This window comes from Pleurodeles waltl, chromosome 4_2 (genome assembly GCF_031143425.1).
Source record: "Pleurodeles waltl isolate 20211129_DDA chromosome 4_2, aPleWal1.hap1.20221129, whole genome shotgun sequence".
NCBI lineage: Eukaryota > Metazoa > Chordata > Amphibia > Caudata > Salamandridae > Pleurodeles > Pleurodeles waltl.
The window spans coordinates 591,428,390-591,446,666 of record NC_090443.1 but is presented as its reverse complement, the minus strand read 5'-3'; the positions used below and the strand labels follow the sequence as shown (position 1 = coordinate 591,446,666).

General features: G+C 43.4%; 1 protein-coding gene across 1 annotated transcript in view; it reads left to right on the top strand.

The window, feature by feature from the left end:
- DPYD (dihydropyrimidine dehydrogenase) overlaps positions 1-18,277 on the top strand; it is a 3,199,941-nt gene that overhangs the window by 2,085,754 nt on the left and 1,095,910 nt on the right. The window contains exon 15 of the mRNA XM_069232136.1: positions 6,627-6,695. Within this exon, the coding sequence (XP_069088237.1) occupies positions 6,627-6,695 (69 nt within the window). The remainder of the gene's footprint in view (positions 1-6,626; positions 6,696-18,277) is intronic.

Below are 18,277 nucleotides of genomic sequence, written 5' to 3'. Positions count from 1 at the left end.
GCATGTGGCATATATATCATGCAGCAAACATAATGCACACATTTGATAGAGTCTCTTCAAAATTCAAAAACATATGTTTCTTTACTATGTGGAAGCACTTCACCTTAATACATCAGTTTATATCACTGCAGAGACAGACATTTATTAAAATTGATGTGATTTTTTTAAACATGAACTTAGAAATATTAATGGCTCACCCCCACCGACAATTCAATTAGTAAACAAAGAGGAAAGTCAGTAGTTACATAAACCCTAAATGTGGCCTAGATTTGTGTTACAGATTGAGCAACATTATAGTGGATTAAATCAAATGTAAGAGGTTCTTGTACAGCGCACATCCTGAACTCAAGTATTTGCAAGTGCTCTCAATTGTGATAATAAAGAAAAAGTAGACTGTGAAGTACAATATTTGTGTAGAATCTCACAATTTGAACAAGAAGGGAAGCTGATATTGGATCTAAATTATCTGGTGTCACATTTTGAAATGTAGCCACCAGGTGTATATTTCTGTCTATCTCTCTTCTCTGTCCCAAAGATCACTGTTTTCTCTTTTTTTCTTGGTGAGAAACTCAGCACAGACATAGCAGATTCGACTCCGGGCCTCTGTATCCAACCACAAAACCAAGCATGCATTTATTTTGGCAGAGAGGGTCTCACCCCAATACCCCCAATGATGCTGCACCCCTGTTCCTTTGCTGAGACCTAGCCAAGTAAAGACGGAAAGCGGATCAGAACTCATTTAGAGCTTATACTGGGCCCTTTTGCTGAGAGCTGCTGTCGATTAGTCTTTTTGAGCACAGCCATTTTATAGATGGCAGGGGTGAATGGCAAGACTTGCAGTCTCTGTTGTTAAGAGTGAGAACAGTTGTTTAGGTGAGGCCAGCATTTTGTCTCTTTAACTTGTCACTTTTTGTATGGTTGTGGTTGAGGTAGGTGCAGCAATCTCACACCGCTTCGTTGTTCTGTTTTTGATTCGCCAGGTTATGGAGATCAATATCCTATACAAAGACTGTATCTGGAGGACAGTCTGTGAGGATATATGCAAGAGAAGCACCCAAAATCTTGCCTGAAAAATACAGACAGAGAATGCACACCTTCTGACGAGTTGACTGTATAAAAGTGGGTGCTCCTGACGAATTAGATGTAGCAGTTACAAGTTCTCTTCAACCAAGAAAGGAAGTGCTCCACAGAGTTTTGAGAGAATAGCTCTGCAACTAGAACTGATGTCTGCCTGACAGTCAGCTTCCCAGAGGTGAGGGGACACCACATAGCCTTTCTGAAAAAAGCTGAACCTGTGACCTCAAGTCCCCTGAAACCACCCTGAGCCTAAGATAGAGAAGGATCCGGTCAACCCTTCAGAGGAGTGACTGACATGGAGAACGGTGGGCACATTGACTCCCAGAGTTGAGTACCTCCACCAGCCTAGGGAAGACTGTGGAAAGCAATCTGCATGCACTGAGAGTTGTGGGTGGCAAAATCCCCATAAGAAAGAATCCAAGAGGAATCACAGACTATGCTGACATTAAATCATTACACTCATTCACAGTACCCCGAGTAAGTCCTTCTGTGGCAAGTGCCATGCCCTCTTATAAGATCGTGTCCCCATGCTATGACAGTGTGTCAGTCAAAGAGTAAGTTAATTAAACATTGATTGTGCATCATTCAATTACAGAACCTCTGATGTTACGATGCAGCCAATCTCTTCTTCATGGGAAGTACAAATATCTGGCAAGTCTGTATATCACGTTTGCGAATAATTTTCTGAGGATATCATTCGCAAGCCTTCTTAGAATAAATCGACTCCTTCAATAAACGTCTTCATTGCTATTTGTATTTCCTAGTATGTGTGGTGAAAGCAATATACCTATCACGAAATCCTAGTTTGTCAAAGGTTGCTTGAACAAATAAATTAAAAAAGAATTTCCTCCTAAATGCCTTTGGACATGGCTTGCTTTTTAACTGCAGTTGTCTGCTGTATTTCAATGCTAACTCACCGAATTTATTGTGAACATTACACTGCTGAACATAATTTCTCGACAATGTTTTTTGCAAGCTATATCTCCAAGCGTTTTATGAAGCATTTTGTTATTTCAAGTCCCAAATTTTAGCATGGCCTACATAGGGAAAATTAACCACCTAATGCCAGTTGAACTTGCGGTTCAAATTAAGCCCATCTCCAATGTTACCTCATCCTCTACGCTCACAATAATTTTAATTCTTCACAGAAATACTAGAAATATATTAGCATATCTGTCATTTGGGGGACCTACCCAAATGCAGTCAGTCAGGAGTTGTGTCAAGGAGGGTAAAGAGAAGTAATTGTAAAAAAAAAAACATTAAAAACGTCTTAAATACAAGTGCTTTACATTACTTCCACAATTCTTATTTTCAGTAGCATGTATGTTTTATTTTCTTCCCTTGTGATTTTGACATTCTATTGTTTAATATGACTCCTCTATGCCGCACTTTATACGAACCTTAGCATGATGATAATGTGTTCAGTACCCCTGCCAAGAGGTGTGATCTTTCATGCCTTCTTCACAGATTTGTGCGTTTTTTTATACCCCGTGTATTTCCTTCCAGCGGAAATGCTTTATTTTCTGAGCAAGGACCAGTAAGCCCCTATTGTTCTATGACATATAGTTATATCAGTAGATGAGTGCGAAAATGGCATTTATGGCACACCACGAGCAAACAAGCCATGCCACTTACTGTCTGCTGTTTCGGGCTCAATTTTTAGCAATTGAGCACAGCAGAAGATCAGGCTTCCACCATATTTGAAATCATGTAATGTGCACTTTCCAAGTTTGAAATGTGTGTGCTCCTTCTGACTTATTCCTTCCTATGCAGATTACTCTTAGGCTCATAGGAAATTTAGATGAGCCATCTTAGGCAAAATAAATGTATTTAGGCCTTTACCTTCAAATATAAGAAAGTTCTCTGAATCGAGGAGAACACGGTAATTACACATGTCGTGTTTTAACTAGTATAACGAGTGCAAGGCTAACGATCTATAAGAGTTTCTAAACAAGGTAATGCTTTTTGTTTAGAACCTTGCTGCTTCTCAAAATTGTCAAATTATTTTAAGCGTTGCACTTATGAATGAATAAACCTGAAAGAGCTTGTGAAAAGTTATATATTTGAAATAAATGGTCGAATGAACAAGGTGACATGATATAGCTGATATAAACATTAACATTAGCATTAGCACCAAATAGCCCACAAAAATATCAAGGACACAAATAGCTCATTTTATTAAGTAGCAAAAAAAAAATGGTAAGTCCACGTAGAAAAAAAAATGAGTAGCTTGCTGTTCAAACCTGTCCAAACATCTTTAAAACCACAGTAGAAGTACTAGATAGAGTGAACACTAGGTGGTACGTATGACTAAAGGGCTGCAACAAACAAGAAAAATGAAGGTATATTATAAAACTAACTAAGGGGAAAGCAACAGTTACAAAGAAGAGTGGCACAACACAGAAAAAGCACTAGAACTACAGAAAACCCAGTAGAATGAGATACAGAGAAGTCTACCAACAGCAACATTTTGGGAGGTAACTGCATGGTTGTAGTAATACTTCAGCACTCCAATAAATCCAAGGCGTGTATGCTGACATTCGTCAGGTACATGAATGCAATGCTGAAGGTTCAATCTAATCAAATTAACAGGAAGTAGTTGGAAAATGTACTCCCGTAGATCTCCTTCATATTTGGAGTACGTGTTTGACTGCCAAGGAATTTAGAATGCTTTCCACAAAGTGTACCAGTAATCTGTTACAATCACCGGTTCTTTGGAACAGTTGAAGAATTATTTTGCACATTCCTTGTTACAAGGACACGAGTGAATTAATTTGGTGATCATTTACAGGGGTGTATATGTAACACAAAACTGCAGCTGTGCTATAAAACCTTATTTTGTTTTTATCCATAAGGAAACCATTTTCACCATAAAGAAATCGCATGCTGTTAACTTCTAAACACTTTAGGAACATTACTGCCATACTCCCAACCTACATACATATTTACTCCAGCCTTTGACATGAGTGACTATCCAACCGTATTCATGGTGTGAACGTGCCTTGCAAACATTTGCTTACTTACTAACTTACTATTAGGTGAGGTCTGTAACTCTGTAACTTTCCAGTACATCACAAAGTGTGTGAAGCCCATTCCTTGCCACCTTTGAACAGATTTGCTCACACAAAAATGGCTACATAGGGATATACTTATAGTATAGGTGAACAAAAAAATTGCTTTGTGAAAAACAAATTTAGTTTGGTGACAAAATCCACTTTCACAATTAAGTCCTGCTGAGGTCCTTGAAGAAAACAGTAATACAAATTGTCCCAAAATAACAGATACACAGGAATGGGAGACTGAGACAAAGTGGAACATTTGGATGAACCAGTGGCACCCAGTGCAAATGTAACATCACCCATGGACCACTCAAAACATGAATATCTCATGAACAGACACAGACTGTCTTATGTTGAGAAGCTTTACAGACTACCACTGAAGCCTCACTCAAAACTAATTTCCATGATGAGACTTGAGTGGTCATTTATTTTGTTTTTATCGAACAGCTTCATTCAGTCCTGAATATGGCCTCTTGGTCACCACAGAGTTAGCAGATGTACTAGCTTCCAGTGACATAACATAAGCCCCCGCAGTCCCCGTGGTGGACTCCAAGTGGGCTCTCAGCAGAAGTGGTAGGTGGTGGACTGAGGAGGCGGGCTCCATGTACTCTCACAGGAGGCTCCCTCAAGTTTTGTTACACCACTGCAAGCTTCTTTGTTCTGTCAAGAATACCATGATTGCTATGTAATATTATTCTCTCAGGGCTTTATTATGAGTCTGGCAGTCCTAGGACAGCCAGCCTCGCAGTAGCGGTCGGACCGCTGCAACTGTGGCGGTCCTACTTCCACATTACAACCCTGGTGGGCGGACCCACCAGGAGGCTGCTGTTCCCTCACGGAACATTGTTCCTGCAAGAGTGACAGCTGGTGGAGTGGTAAACAGCCAGGGCGACTCTGAACTTAGTGCTGCCTACTGATTACAACTCTACTTTCCACCTGTGTTTTAATGGCAGGGACCCCGCCATGAAAAGGCTGGCAAAACTTTTGTGCCAGGAGCCACAGAGGAGCCCATACACTGCCCATGCAATGGGCAGTGCAGGGGCCCCCGAGCCCACCACCATCACAATGTGCACTGTCTGCTTTGCAGACAATCTGCATTCCGATGGTGCTGGGAGGCCCCCCTATGGGACGGCATTGGCTTTGGCTCCATGTGGAGCTGAGACCCATACCGCCGCACAGTTTCCACTGGGCTGACCGGTCAGCCCAGTGGAAACCTTGTAATGGGTCCGGTGGAGAGACCACCAGCTCCATGGCAGTCTCCTCACTGCAAATCTGGCGGTCGGGTTTTCCGACCGCTAGACTCATAATGAGGCCCTAATTCATTACCCTGGTTAGAGTGACTTTGTGGTCTGTTCTGTAAACTTCACTGCTATGTAGCCCCTCTATCACTGTCTGCCCTCTAATCTGCCATGTTTGTATATAACAGTTTCCTTTACTGTATCTATGAAATTCGACTATAATCACTTTGTTCAAATGCATATCTAAAGAAAGGTTCACATCCAGGGTTGTTAACCATTGGTTCAAGGGAGAGGGTGATAAAAGTCAGATTATCTGGAGAAATTCTGTTTATGTAAATCATTCTTAACTAGATATCCCTAAAATCTGGCATTAACACCATCCATCCTCCACCACCCTATCCAAACCAACATTAGACATCCCTTTAATTCTGGGCTTCTCTCGCTGCTCTCTCCTATTATATCAAGTGTTTTGGAGCATTACAATAAATAGAATAACAAAAAAAAATGAATAATGAACATGTTAGACATAATTTCAACAGCGATATACGATAAAAATGGGAACATATGTGAAGAAGTGCTACTATATGTTGAGGATATTAAGTACAAAAGTAGTGGTGCAATGTTTGAACATTAATTACATTCCTAATAATGAGTGGCATTTTTATATTTTACTTCATCTGCCATCTCGATTAGATGCTTGAAGTGTTATTTCTACATGTATTGCTCACGATTACAAGTTTTGCCTGGAGTGTAATGACACCGGTATTACCAGGCAAGCTTCTGCTTTTGGTAATACCGCACCCAGAACACCTTGCTTTGCCGGTACACGTTCCACATGCTTAAAGCAGGTAAAATATGTGACCGTATAAGAGCTTTTAGCTAAGTTGCAGCATGCGGTACACATCATAGTGATTCCAGACGCTGCATCTAATGCCCAAGTCTAACACGAAGCTCGGATTCATCGAGTAATGGGGTGGTATTTCCACCTGGCGTCGGTAATACCGAGTCTTATATCACTTCCCCATTTTTGAGTCGACAACTCGTAGTAATGCCACTAAAGTTTTATCTTACAGTTGAAGATACGCCTTTTATATTTTAAAACGTTTAAACATATGAAAATAAGTCTAGTACAACACAGCCACTGTGACAACGCATTCAAATGGAACTGTAGTGAAGTGATACTGTTGCTTATTTAAATAAAACTAGTAACTAAAACGACATATATAGTAATGTACAACTTTATCTTTTTTAGATCATTATTGCTAGTATCATGTGCAGTTACAGCAAAGAAGATTGGACTGAGCTTTCAAAAATGGCAGAGGTAATGATTTTATTAATATTTCTCATTTCTTTTGACTTTCATGAAAAGAAAATCCTAATGCTATGCAATATGCCAAATATTAAGGTCGAATATGAATGTACTAGAAAATGTCGTATATTGTTCTAGCCTTCATTATATTGATTGAAATGTTCACGCATACGGAACTGCGTATGTAAATGTTCTGTCCTGGTTTGCCCATTCTGTCCAAAGAAAGCGTTTAGCTGAAGCATCTGTACTTATTTTCGTTTTGAGGAAACTGCATCTTGTGACAGATGCCCTCGTGAAATCTAATTCCACCTTTGAGAGACTAAGACATTCTAAACTTGCCTTCAGGCACCTTCGGCAGACAACTAGCAGACATTCCGAATACTAAGGTTGTGAATAGTTTAAGAAGAGTAAAACAAAGTAAGTGTATTTCTTGTTTCCACTGAAGGCTTGCACGAAACATTACCATGAAACAAATACATTGCTGCAGCGGGCTGATGCGCAGCAACGATAATACTGCCTAGCTGTTATACAATTTGTTATAATTACACATCTTATCTAATTCCTTAAAAATGAAAACTATATACTGCGATATTTGAATAACATTAGTAGTTTTTTTTTTTAAACCATACAGTGAAGCAGTGCCTTTAAACATCCAACAATATACAACTTGGTTTTATTTAAAGCAATGCTTTTGATTTTTCTTAGCAAATGCAGGGGCTGGAAAACAATATAAGACGCATAGTCGTGTTGTGTCCGTACAAACCTTCTCTGGGTGACACAGAATTCTGGCATGCACTCCAGTCACGACTCGCTCCTATTTAAAGGGGAGGAGTGGGTGCGGCACGTGGGGAAGGGGGGGGAGTGAGACATTTAATGTAAAAAAAATAATAATAAAGAAAAAACGTAACTCCTCTGTTGCCGACGCTCCTCTGTCCCTCGACGCTCCAGACACAGGCTCCCAGCATGCTTTGCGGACAATCCTGACGCTGCTCAAAGCAGCGTAAGGATTGGCCGGGATGCCCAGCCAGGGTGCTACCAGGCAGACTGGGAGCCTGTGCAGGCTCTCTCTAGCCCGGCAACTGCGTTACTGCACTGAAGAGAGCTCTCTGTGCATGTGTGTTTGGCCGGCCCGAGACAGCTGCCAAACACACATGCACCCTGAGGAGAGTGCTCTGTGAAATCCCCTCCCAGGCTGTCATCCCCAATGCCCCACCCCTTTCACCACGAAGGTATAATAAACCCAGTTTATTATACCTTTGTGTTGAAAGGGGTACAGCTTCTGCTGCTGGTGGGGGTGGGGCGATGCTCCTCCACTCCTTATGGAGGAGCTGACCCTGATGCACTCACTTAACAAAAGGAGAAAAGTGACCTCCACTTTAGTGCATCATTGTTAACTCTCTGAATGTGCACATGCGCTGGGGAGACTTTTATAGGGAAACAACAGTGGGTAAATCTATTATTCTCTATTTCTCAGCAACTGGCCACCAACCCAAAAAGTTTGTCTTACAGGCTCCCAGGAGGATCAGTGTACCCACTTGCTTAAAGATGCCACAGTGAAGGTTGCTCATTCAGAGACACAGTGCTGGTCCTGCTATACTGTCTATGTTTTGCTGGCATATCCCCAACCACCTCTGAAGTAGTTCCCAGGACCATCTCTAGAGGGGGTGTTTTAATGGCATTGTTAGAAATAGGGTCTTTGGTTGGCAGTCAGGTTACCCCCTGTCTAAGCAAGAACCCTCTCTCTAGTCAGGGTAAGTCACACACAATCCAAATTATCCTGTGCCCCCCTCTGGTAGCTTGCCACTGGGGAGGCAGGCTTAATTTAAAAGGCAATGTGAAAAGTATTTGTGCAATAAATCATACCATAACACAGTATAGCACCACAAAAATACACCACACAGTGTTTAAAAAAATAAATATAATATTTATCTGGATAAATGCCGGTCAAGACGATCAATATTTAATAAGTATACGTGGAAATATCACTATAAAAATGATATAAAGTGTCTTTGAAAAGCAAAAAGTGCCTCTTGCAAGCACAAACTACCTGGTTTGCATTCAAATACTCTGCAAGGGACTGCAGAGGTGGAGATGTGTGGAAAATGGGGAGTTGTGCGTCAATTTGTCTGGTGCACACAGATGATGTGTTGATGAGTTTTCACGCAGGGCAGGCTTTGCATCGAATTCCGGCGCGTAGACTGGGATCCTCTTCATGTTGCTGGGTTTTCAGACACCCCTGGGACGATGCATTGAAATCCTGGGCGTGCAGGACGAAGTCACATGGGCTGCGTCGATCCAGTGGGTGATGCGTGGAAATGTCTGCTGCACGGCACATGCTGCGTCGATTCCTCTCAGGAAGTCAGGCTGCGTCATTCCAGCTCTGCATCGATCCAGTGGGTCGTGCGTCAAAGTTCCAGTCGCAATGCTGGTGCTGCATCGATATTCTCTTGCAAAGTCAGGCTGCGTCGATCCGGTTCAGCGTGCAGTGATTTTCTCACCACGATGCAGGCTGTGTGTTGTTTCTTGCAGGCTGTGCGTCGATTTTTCGCTGCACAAGGAGTTCTTTTGCAGGATGAAGTCTTTTTGGTCCTGAGACTTTAAGGAACAGGGGGCAAGCTCTATCCAAGCTCTTGGAGAGCACTTCTCAGCAGAGCCAGAGGGCAGCAATGCAGCAGGGCAGCAGTCCTTTGCAGAAGAACAATCAGGTGAGTCCTTTGGGCAGCCAGGCAGTCCCTCTTGGCAGGTTGCAGATTCTGGTTCAGGGATTCTTCTCCAGTGGCATCTTGGCCAGGAGTGTCTGAGTTGGTAGGGTCAGAGACCCTGCTTAAATACACAAATGTGACTTTGAAGTGGGGAAGACTTCAAACAGTGGCTTAGAAGTGCACAAGGTCCCCTTTCAGTTCCATCCTGTCTGCCATGGTCCCAGTAAAGGGGGTGGCAGTCCTTTGTGTGAAGGCAGGCTACTGTCCTTTGACATGTAAGTGTCAGGCCCTCCACCCTGCCAGCCAAGGAAGACCCATTCAATATGCAGATGTTTGAGTGTGTGACTGAGCATCCTGTGTTTGGGGTTGTCTGAGTGAATGCACAAGGGAGCTGTCCACTAAACCTAGCTTGATGTGGATTGTAAGGCACAGAAGGATTTGAGTGCAGACAAATGCTCACTTTCTAAAAGTGGCATTTCAAAAATAGTAATAATAAATCCAACTTCAACAGTCAGCAGGATTTTGTGTTACCATTCTGGCCATACTAAATATGACCTGGTTACGCCTTTCAGATCAGAATCTACCACTAAGACAGTATATGCAGGTAGCCCAAATGTTAGCCTATGAAAGGAGCAGGCCTCACAGCAGTGTAAAAACGAATTTAGGAGTTTTACACTACCAAGACATATAAAGTGCACAGGTATTTGTCCTTCCTTTTATCTGGCCCTATGCGTTACCTAGGGCCTACCTTAGGGTTTACTTATGTAGAAAAGGGGGTGTTTAAGGCTTGGCAAGTACTTTTAAATGCAAAATCGAAGTGGCAGTGAAACTGCACACAGAGGACTTGCAATGGCAGGCTTGAGACATGGTTAAGAGGCTACTTATGTGGATGGCACCATCAGTGCTGCAGGCCCACTAGTAGTACTTAATCTGCAGGCCCTGGGCACATGGTGTGCACTTTACTGGGGTCTTACAAGTAGATTAAATAAGCCAATTGGGTATAAACCACTGTCAGCATGTTTTAAGGGAGAGAGCATATGCACTTTAGCACTGGTTAGCAGTGATAAAGTGTGCAGAGTCCTAAAACCAGCACAAACAGTGTCCAAAAAGTGGAGGGAGGCAGGCAAAAAGTTAATGGTGACCACCCTAAGGCTGTCAGGTCTAACAGGCATTATTTGTACACTCATAGCATATGTATACAAGTTGGGCTAGACCTCGGGGCCGAGTATATGGTGAAAAATTTCAATAAAACGTGTATTACATAATGTTAGGCTCAGTGTCCTCTTAAGGAGCCATGCCCAAGACATATTTTGGGGCCGATGTTCAGAACACTTTAAATTGTTTTACCCATTTATCACTATTTCAAGTCCAAATGATGCCAAACAATACTGAATATATGTCTTGTCAAGTGTCCCAAAAATCCCTATGATGACACTTGGTAGAGCAAGACAGAGTATGAGATAAATGTAGCAGAGAAAGGGAGCGAGGTTGTGATAGAAAAATAGAACAGCCCAAGGCCAAACAGGGAGGGAATTAATTTTCTTTGGGGAAGGGCATAAAAAGTGGAGGCCCTGGGCAACTGCCCACTTTGCCCATGCATTACAACGTCTCTGCTTCGGCCATCACAACTAAGGTGGGTCTTTTTGAGATTCAAGTTGCAATTATCTGCAAGTGCTTAGCCCGCGGAACCACTTTCGTGACTAATAAACTGAGCTAAACTGACTGTAACTATTATCTATCAGTAACCATGTATTAAACAAATAGATTCCGCCTAAAGCAACAATATGTTGTCTTAATGGAGCTTTGAATGAGGCAGCAATGTAAAGTGAAAGCTGGAATCAACTGTTTGGAAATTATATCAGAGGATATCTTTTGACTATGCCAGAGGTACAGTATGCTGTGCCAGCTCACACGTGGTTTCTACTATTTCCCCAATATCATTATGGCTAGACTCTGACACAGGAAACACCAGTCCTTTGATTTAAAGGAGGATAGTCACTGAGCCTCTCCCATTCTCCATTTCACCAGTCCCACTCTCATAAAAGAACAAGGAGTAGTGTATATTTCCTGGAGAAAAAATGTGGTATGCTATGTATGGTCTTCCTAGCTCATTAAACTAAGCAAGGGTGGTAAATTCAATGTATTGCAGTGACACAACCGAGAAGGAAGATATTTTTCCACTAATATCGCCTTGAGAGAAATAAGATGGTATTGTCTTCACCATGTCCTCTACTTTCTACCCGGGCACTATAACCCAGCTGAAGTCTCAGTGAAAACATAGTCCTCATGCATCACTTTGGCTGAGTAACTCAGCTGCTGCGGTTGGCCACTTCATGTAGTCCACCTCTCTCTTAACCACTTATCCCGCTTCTCCCATAGAGTGTGGAACATCAGTAGACACAGAATCTTTTGACTAGCTGACTGGCTAACTCACTGACAGTACTTATAAAGAGCCTACTATTGTCTGGTTTTATCGATCTGAGTAGACAGATTAATTTTGAGGATAGCCGGCAATGGTGGCTGGTAATGTCAGCAGGGAGTGGGTGAATGGTTCCACACACATGCACATACACACCCACAAACACCTATGCATTCACATGTACTCAAACATATTCACAACACTCACTCCCAAATATTCATACATGCACACAAACATCAAACATTAAACAAATTATATTCACCCACTGCAGCTTTTGGGGAGGGAAGCCTCAGATGTCTCAGGAGGATTCGGACTTCCACTTGAGAGGAGGTAGCAGTTCCTACCTTGTCACAGAGTGGGATTGGGGCCGTGAGAGTTGCTGACCCCACCTCACTTTGTGACAAGGTTCAGCTCTCTGGGAGTCATGCCTCAGAGGTCCCAAGAGTATTGGGGCTGCCTCCTTCTCCAATTGTCTGACCTGAGGTCAGCCAATGGCAGAAAACAGCATCCCTACCTCGTCACAGAGTGGGATTGGGTCAGTGAGAGCTGCTGACCCCACTGTATGACTAATTGTCAGTGATAGACACTCAGCCCTGAGCCTTTCAGGGCTTTAAAAAGAGGCACCCAGGTCCACAGCTATCAATGATGTTCCCCCTCATCAGGAGAGGATGGCCTCAAGGTGCTTTGCCAGGCTGAAAAGGTCATACCAACAGGAGCTGTGACATCTTCAGCCCCACAAAATTCAGCTCAGGCAGCCTGGCACCTGTACATTTAGATCATGCCAAGCTACTGGCTGCCTGACCTGAACAAAAAGAGAGTCTTTCAGGCTGACCTTTGCTGAGCCTGACAGACACTCTTGTAATAAGGGCAAAAGATGAGGGGCAAGGTCCCTCCTCCCGTATGACAGGCTGTGCTGGTAGCTGGGTAGGACGAAAGCCTAATATCCAATTGAAATGAGTTCTGCTTAGAGGGAGCTTCTATTCACATTCCAGCATAACAGATAAAGACACTCAGCTATAGAAAAACCTCCCTGTCCAAGGACTCTGCGCAAGCCAAGAGGAACTTCCACAACGGAATGAGAGCAGTTGCCACCTGGATGGAGGCCAGCTGCTTCAAGCTCAACTCGGACAAGACAGTGATCCTCGTGATCAGCTCAACCCCTTCTGCCTGGAACGACCCCTGGTGGTCCACCGCACTGGGTAATACCCCCACCCCCGCGGACCATGAGCACAACATATGCATCATCCTGGACTCCACTCTATTAATGACCTGCAACGTTAAAGCTGTCTCCTCATCAAGCTTGCACACACTCCTTCTCCTGTGGAAGATCTTCAAATGGATTCCCCCCCGACACCAGGAAGACAGTTACTCACGCTCTCATCACCAGAAAAGTAGACAACTACATTGCACTATATGCTGGCATTAACAAGAAACTTCAACCAAGACTACAACGAGTTCAGAATGCAACAGCCAGACTCATCCTGGACATCCACCAACACAGCCAAATTTCTTACCACCTCAGAGACCTACACTGCCTCCCAGTCAATAAGCGCATCACATACAAACTCCTGATCCACACCTTCTACATACCAAAACAGATGTCTCAGTTCCTCCAAGCTCATTCTTGCAGCCATCCCCAAGATCCAGAAAAGTACAGCAGAAGGAAGGTCCTTCTCCTACCTAGCAGCCTGGACATGAAACACACTTCCCCTCAAGCTCAGGCAAAAAGCATCACTGAAGCAGTTCAGGAAGGACCTCAAGATCTGGCTCTTCGACTGAGCAGCATGCCTTCATTCAGCGCCTTGAGACCCTATGGGTAATTAGCTGTGCCTTATAAGTCCTGATTGATTGATTGATTTCAGGCTTCTCTACACTGCTAACATTATTACAAGGATGGTTTGGATGTTACCTAAAAGCAAGATATTTCAGGCCAGATGAATAAGACCTTCAAAGGTAAGACAAAAAAGCTTAAATCTAGATATGTCGCTTAATTGGCACGCAATGAAGGGCCCAGTGAGCAGCAGAAGCATGGACTTTATCTATTACCTCCTTAACTCCGTGGGCTCTACCCCCCCACCTATGCTGCTGAGCTCTGTTTTGGCTAATTGGGGTAATTTGCACTTAGGGCTTAATCATTTATTTCCACATAAGGTGTCCACACCAGATTTGCGTCCTTTCTTCCCACATCCTGTGGATTCCAAAAGTACCCAAGGTTTGTGGATTCCCCTGTAGGGACCAAGAAAATAGCTGGAAAAGTTGATATATTTTGAGTTTTTTGGAGAAAACAGAGTTCCAGATGAAAGTATCTTTTTCTCTAAAAATGGCAACAACTAAAGGCTTGCTGTGCTAAAGTCATCATCTTTCTAGATTTCGGGATCATGCAAAGCTGAATCAAAAAAACTCATTGTTTACCACAGTTGTAGCATTTTTCAAAGAGGTAGCCCATTGTTCATATTTTTACTGTTTTCAACCTACTCCAGTTGTGGTAGAAACCAGTGTAAATCCCATGGGTTATGAGGGAAAGCTATAGATTTCTGAAAATAGACACAATTCTGAATTCAGAAAGGGGTCATATGTTCAGATCTCCCAAGGTTTTCCCAAATAATCTAGCTTCTGAAATAAAGAAATCTTGAAAATAGATAAGAAAATTTGTGACATTTTCATCTGTAACTTTTTGTCTCAGTGACTGATTTACAAAAGCAATATACCATTACATCTAGTAGATTCTTCTGGTTGCACAGGTAGATAGGGTTTGTAGGTTCTCCATGAATCTGAAATACCCAGAGCCTACAACTGAGATGGTCCCTTCAATTGTTTTTAATTGTGTACCACATACAGACCAGTTCATAAATTCATATGGTAAAATATGTAGCGTGAAAAATGTGCATCAAAATATGTAGTGTGAAAAATGTGCATCAAGGAAACCTAAGTATTTCCAAAATGGGCACAAGATATGGTGTTTAGGAGCAGTGGTTGATTGTACATCTCCAAATTCGTGGGCACCCATACTAGCATGTGATTTATAGTGCATTTTGCAAAATGTCCTCTTTCTCAAAAACTGGTTTACATTTGGAGGGCACAAATGCAGTGAAATCCAATTGGTAATAACAAATGTTCTACCATTCCCACATGTCTTCCGATAAAATTATACCTCTCTTGTGTAATTAGGCCTAATGCCCACCACAGGAAACAGGTCAAAATACAAATTGGACACATCAAAACTTTCCACTGAAAACTGACCCTTTTCCACATGTGGGTAGCTGTGAATTTTAGACCGTAGCTCACCTGACACCTCAGGAAACCTAGCAAACCTGCACATTTTTAAAAACAAGATACCTTAGGAAATTCAGGATGGGTTGACTTGTGTGGCTCTCACCAGGTTATTATGTCCACCATCTCTTGCAAACATCAAACCTTGAGTAAAAAACACATTATCTTCACATTTCTGTGAAAGAAAATGTGAGAATCTGCAGGATGCCACAAACTTATTTCCACCCAGCATTCGCAGAAGTCTTCCATTATAAATGCTACCTCATTTGTGTGGGAAGACATAGTGCTCACGAGAAGAAAGGGATCACAATGCAATAAGGACACATCACCCTTTTCCACTCAAAAGTGACTCTTTTTTTTTGCAAGGAGCGTAGCTGTGGATTTTGGACCCCAGCTCAGCCGGTACCTAGGGGAAACCTAGCAAATCTGCTAGGCACCTGGAGGAATCCCAGGTGTGGTGTCTTGAATGACCCCCGTCATGTACTCTTTGCCCAGAGGATTTTTCAAACCCCAAATGTTGCCTAAAACACATTTTCCACAAGTTTCATACCACCTAGAGTTTCCACACACCTCCTGAAATCAACAATACCACACTTATGTGGATGGGTGCTGAGACCACAGCAGAAAAATCTCTAAAGCTCTACATTGCAGCGATAGGAGTAGTTTCTGTATTTGGGACCTTGGTGGTCAGCCACCCATGGAAACCTACCAACCACAGACATTTGTTAAAACTAGATACCCCAGAGAGTCCATGGTGGTGTGCCATGCATGAATCTCACAAGGTTTTCTTACCCACAATGCCCTGCAGACCTCACGGATCAGCTATAACATGCATTTTCCTTTCCTTTCTATGATGGAAATTTTCGGATTCAGGAGGAATTTCTTTGTCCCATCGTTTCCCACTTGTCCTGCTAAAAAAAGCCTGCCCCACTTTTGTGACCAGTGCCGGCAACAGGAACGTATTGCCCCAGTGTGTCCATCAGGTGGGGCAGAAAGACTGTTTGCCTTTTTTTGGGTGGGTGGGTACATTGCTATGCCATTTGTGAGCTGCAACCAGCTCTATAATGTTTCGAATATTTTTCTGGTGTTTAGTGGGATTTCCCCCCTAGGAGGAGAGCAGATTGGGGGTAATCATCCCCTACTTCCACTCAGTGGGGCATAGAGACTGTCTATGTTGTTTTGGGGTAGGGACATTCCCAATCCCATTGAGGGCAGCCCTCAAGTCCTCATACACACACATATATATTTATATATTCATGTTTAACATCAAAGGCCAGTATACAGTGCGCTCAATCAGCTGGTGCCAGTGTCAGGGGTCAACCCTACATCTGTGTAATATTTATCACTAAGAATCACATTGCACCCCAGGTGTTCATTTCTCATCCAATCCTTTATTACAAGAGCAAAGCAAACAACAGACTGACGCTTTTCAACTCCTCCAAGCCTTTTTTACTGTACAGATGCTTTTTGACTCCTTTGAGTCTATTTCCACTATAAAATGAAAAAGACTTGGAGGAGTCAAAAAGCATCACTGTGTTGTTTGCTTTGCTCCTGTAAAGCGTGGCCCCCGTCCTCCATTTGTTTATGGCCAGGCCCTGGGGTATGGGATCCCTGGGGTCTAAACAGGCCTGGGGAGGGGGACTCTCCTAGAGTCCATGATTCTCCTTTTAAAGTGCTACGAGTATGCAAACGTGGAAGCTGCACCCACATGGCCCCACACTAGCCACCTTAGTAGTATGCATTTTTCTTCCTGCCCTTTTGCCAGGATAATTGACAGCTTACCAAAGGGTCCCCAGTGCATTTCCTACTGATTTTGGTGCACGTTCTTATGAGGACATCTCCACAAAACAAAGGAGCACTTATGTCATATGGCTAAAAGGAAGGACCCTGGTTTGGTGAGAATTATGTCATTGTAGTCACGTTGGCCTCTCTATAGGAGGATTCAAGTTATCACAGAAACCTAGAGAAACACGTAACGTGAACAATCATGTTGCCAAAATGCACGCAAGGTCACTGCTGACATTTCCTTGTGCTCCATCACACTGCTGTAGTATAGAATACATAATGGACATTTACCCAAATGAGGCAGAAAGAACTCCACTTGGGTAGATATTTTGTGCAATGCTGTGAACTCTTGTTGGATAAAAGGGCAGATGAGGTTACTTTGTGGTTAAGTCACTCACACGGCTACTGACAAACCTACACAGTCACTCACACACACACTCACAGAATCATTGAGGCACTCCTGCACCCACAGACTCACTGGCCATGGCCATACACATGGAGGGAGCACCACTTCTGTATATTTTTGTAACAAAATGTACCTGGTTTCTAGTAGATGTTCTGTCCCCCTGAGGGATAGACAGGGGCAGAAAGACTGTTGTCATATTTTTGGGTTGGGGCATTATCAGACTCCTAGACAGCAGCCCTACCCCTGTACATTTTTTCAACAAAATCTTTCTGGTGTCCAATTGCCTTTCTGCCCCCGGGAGGGGGGGCAGATTGAAGATAATTACCCCATCTGCCCCAGGGAGGGGGGGGACAGAAAGACTGACATTTTGGTGGCAGCAGCATAAGCTCTTGCCATGTCTCTGGGGCCTAAAAGGTGGAACCCTGCTTTGGGATTGCTCCCCTGTGTCGGATCCCAAGCACAGATCCAGTGGGCAAAGACATAATTGAAAAGGGTAGATTCTCCCTTGTCGACAATACCTCTCTCAACGTAATCAGTGCTCCTGGGGCTGAGATATGCCTCCCAAGCATTGGTGCAGTGAAAGTAAAACAATCCCATCAGCTTGTTTTACTTCACTTTAACCTAATGACGTCTGCTTGCTGTGTGCACTGATCGTCATTGGAGTAAAAAATAATTCTCAGGCTGCTTAGGAAGCTCTTTCTGAGCCTCACCCAGCTAAGAATACATTAAAGGAATTCCTCTGGTGCAAGGCACCTGCCCTATATGTTTACTAGAGACGGTGACATAGGGGGTCATTCCGACCCCGGCGGGCGCCGGGCGCCGCCCGCCGGGCGGAAACCGCCCAAAGACCGCACCGCGGTCAAATGACCGCGGGGGTCATTTCAACTTTCCCGCTGGGCCAGCGGGCGATCTCCAAAAGATCGCCCGCCGGCCCAGCGGGAAAGCCCCTGCAAAGAGGAAGCCGGCTCCGAATGGAGCCGGTGGATTTGCAGGGGTGCGACGGGTGCAGTGG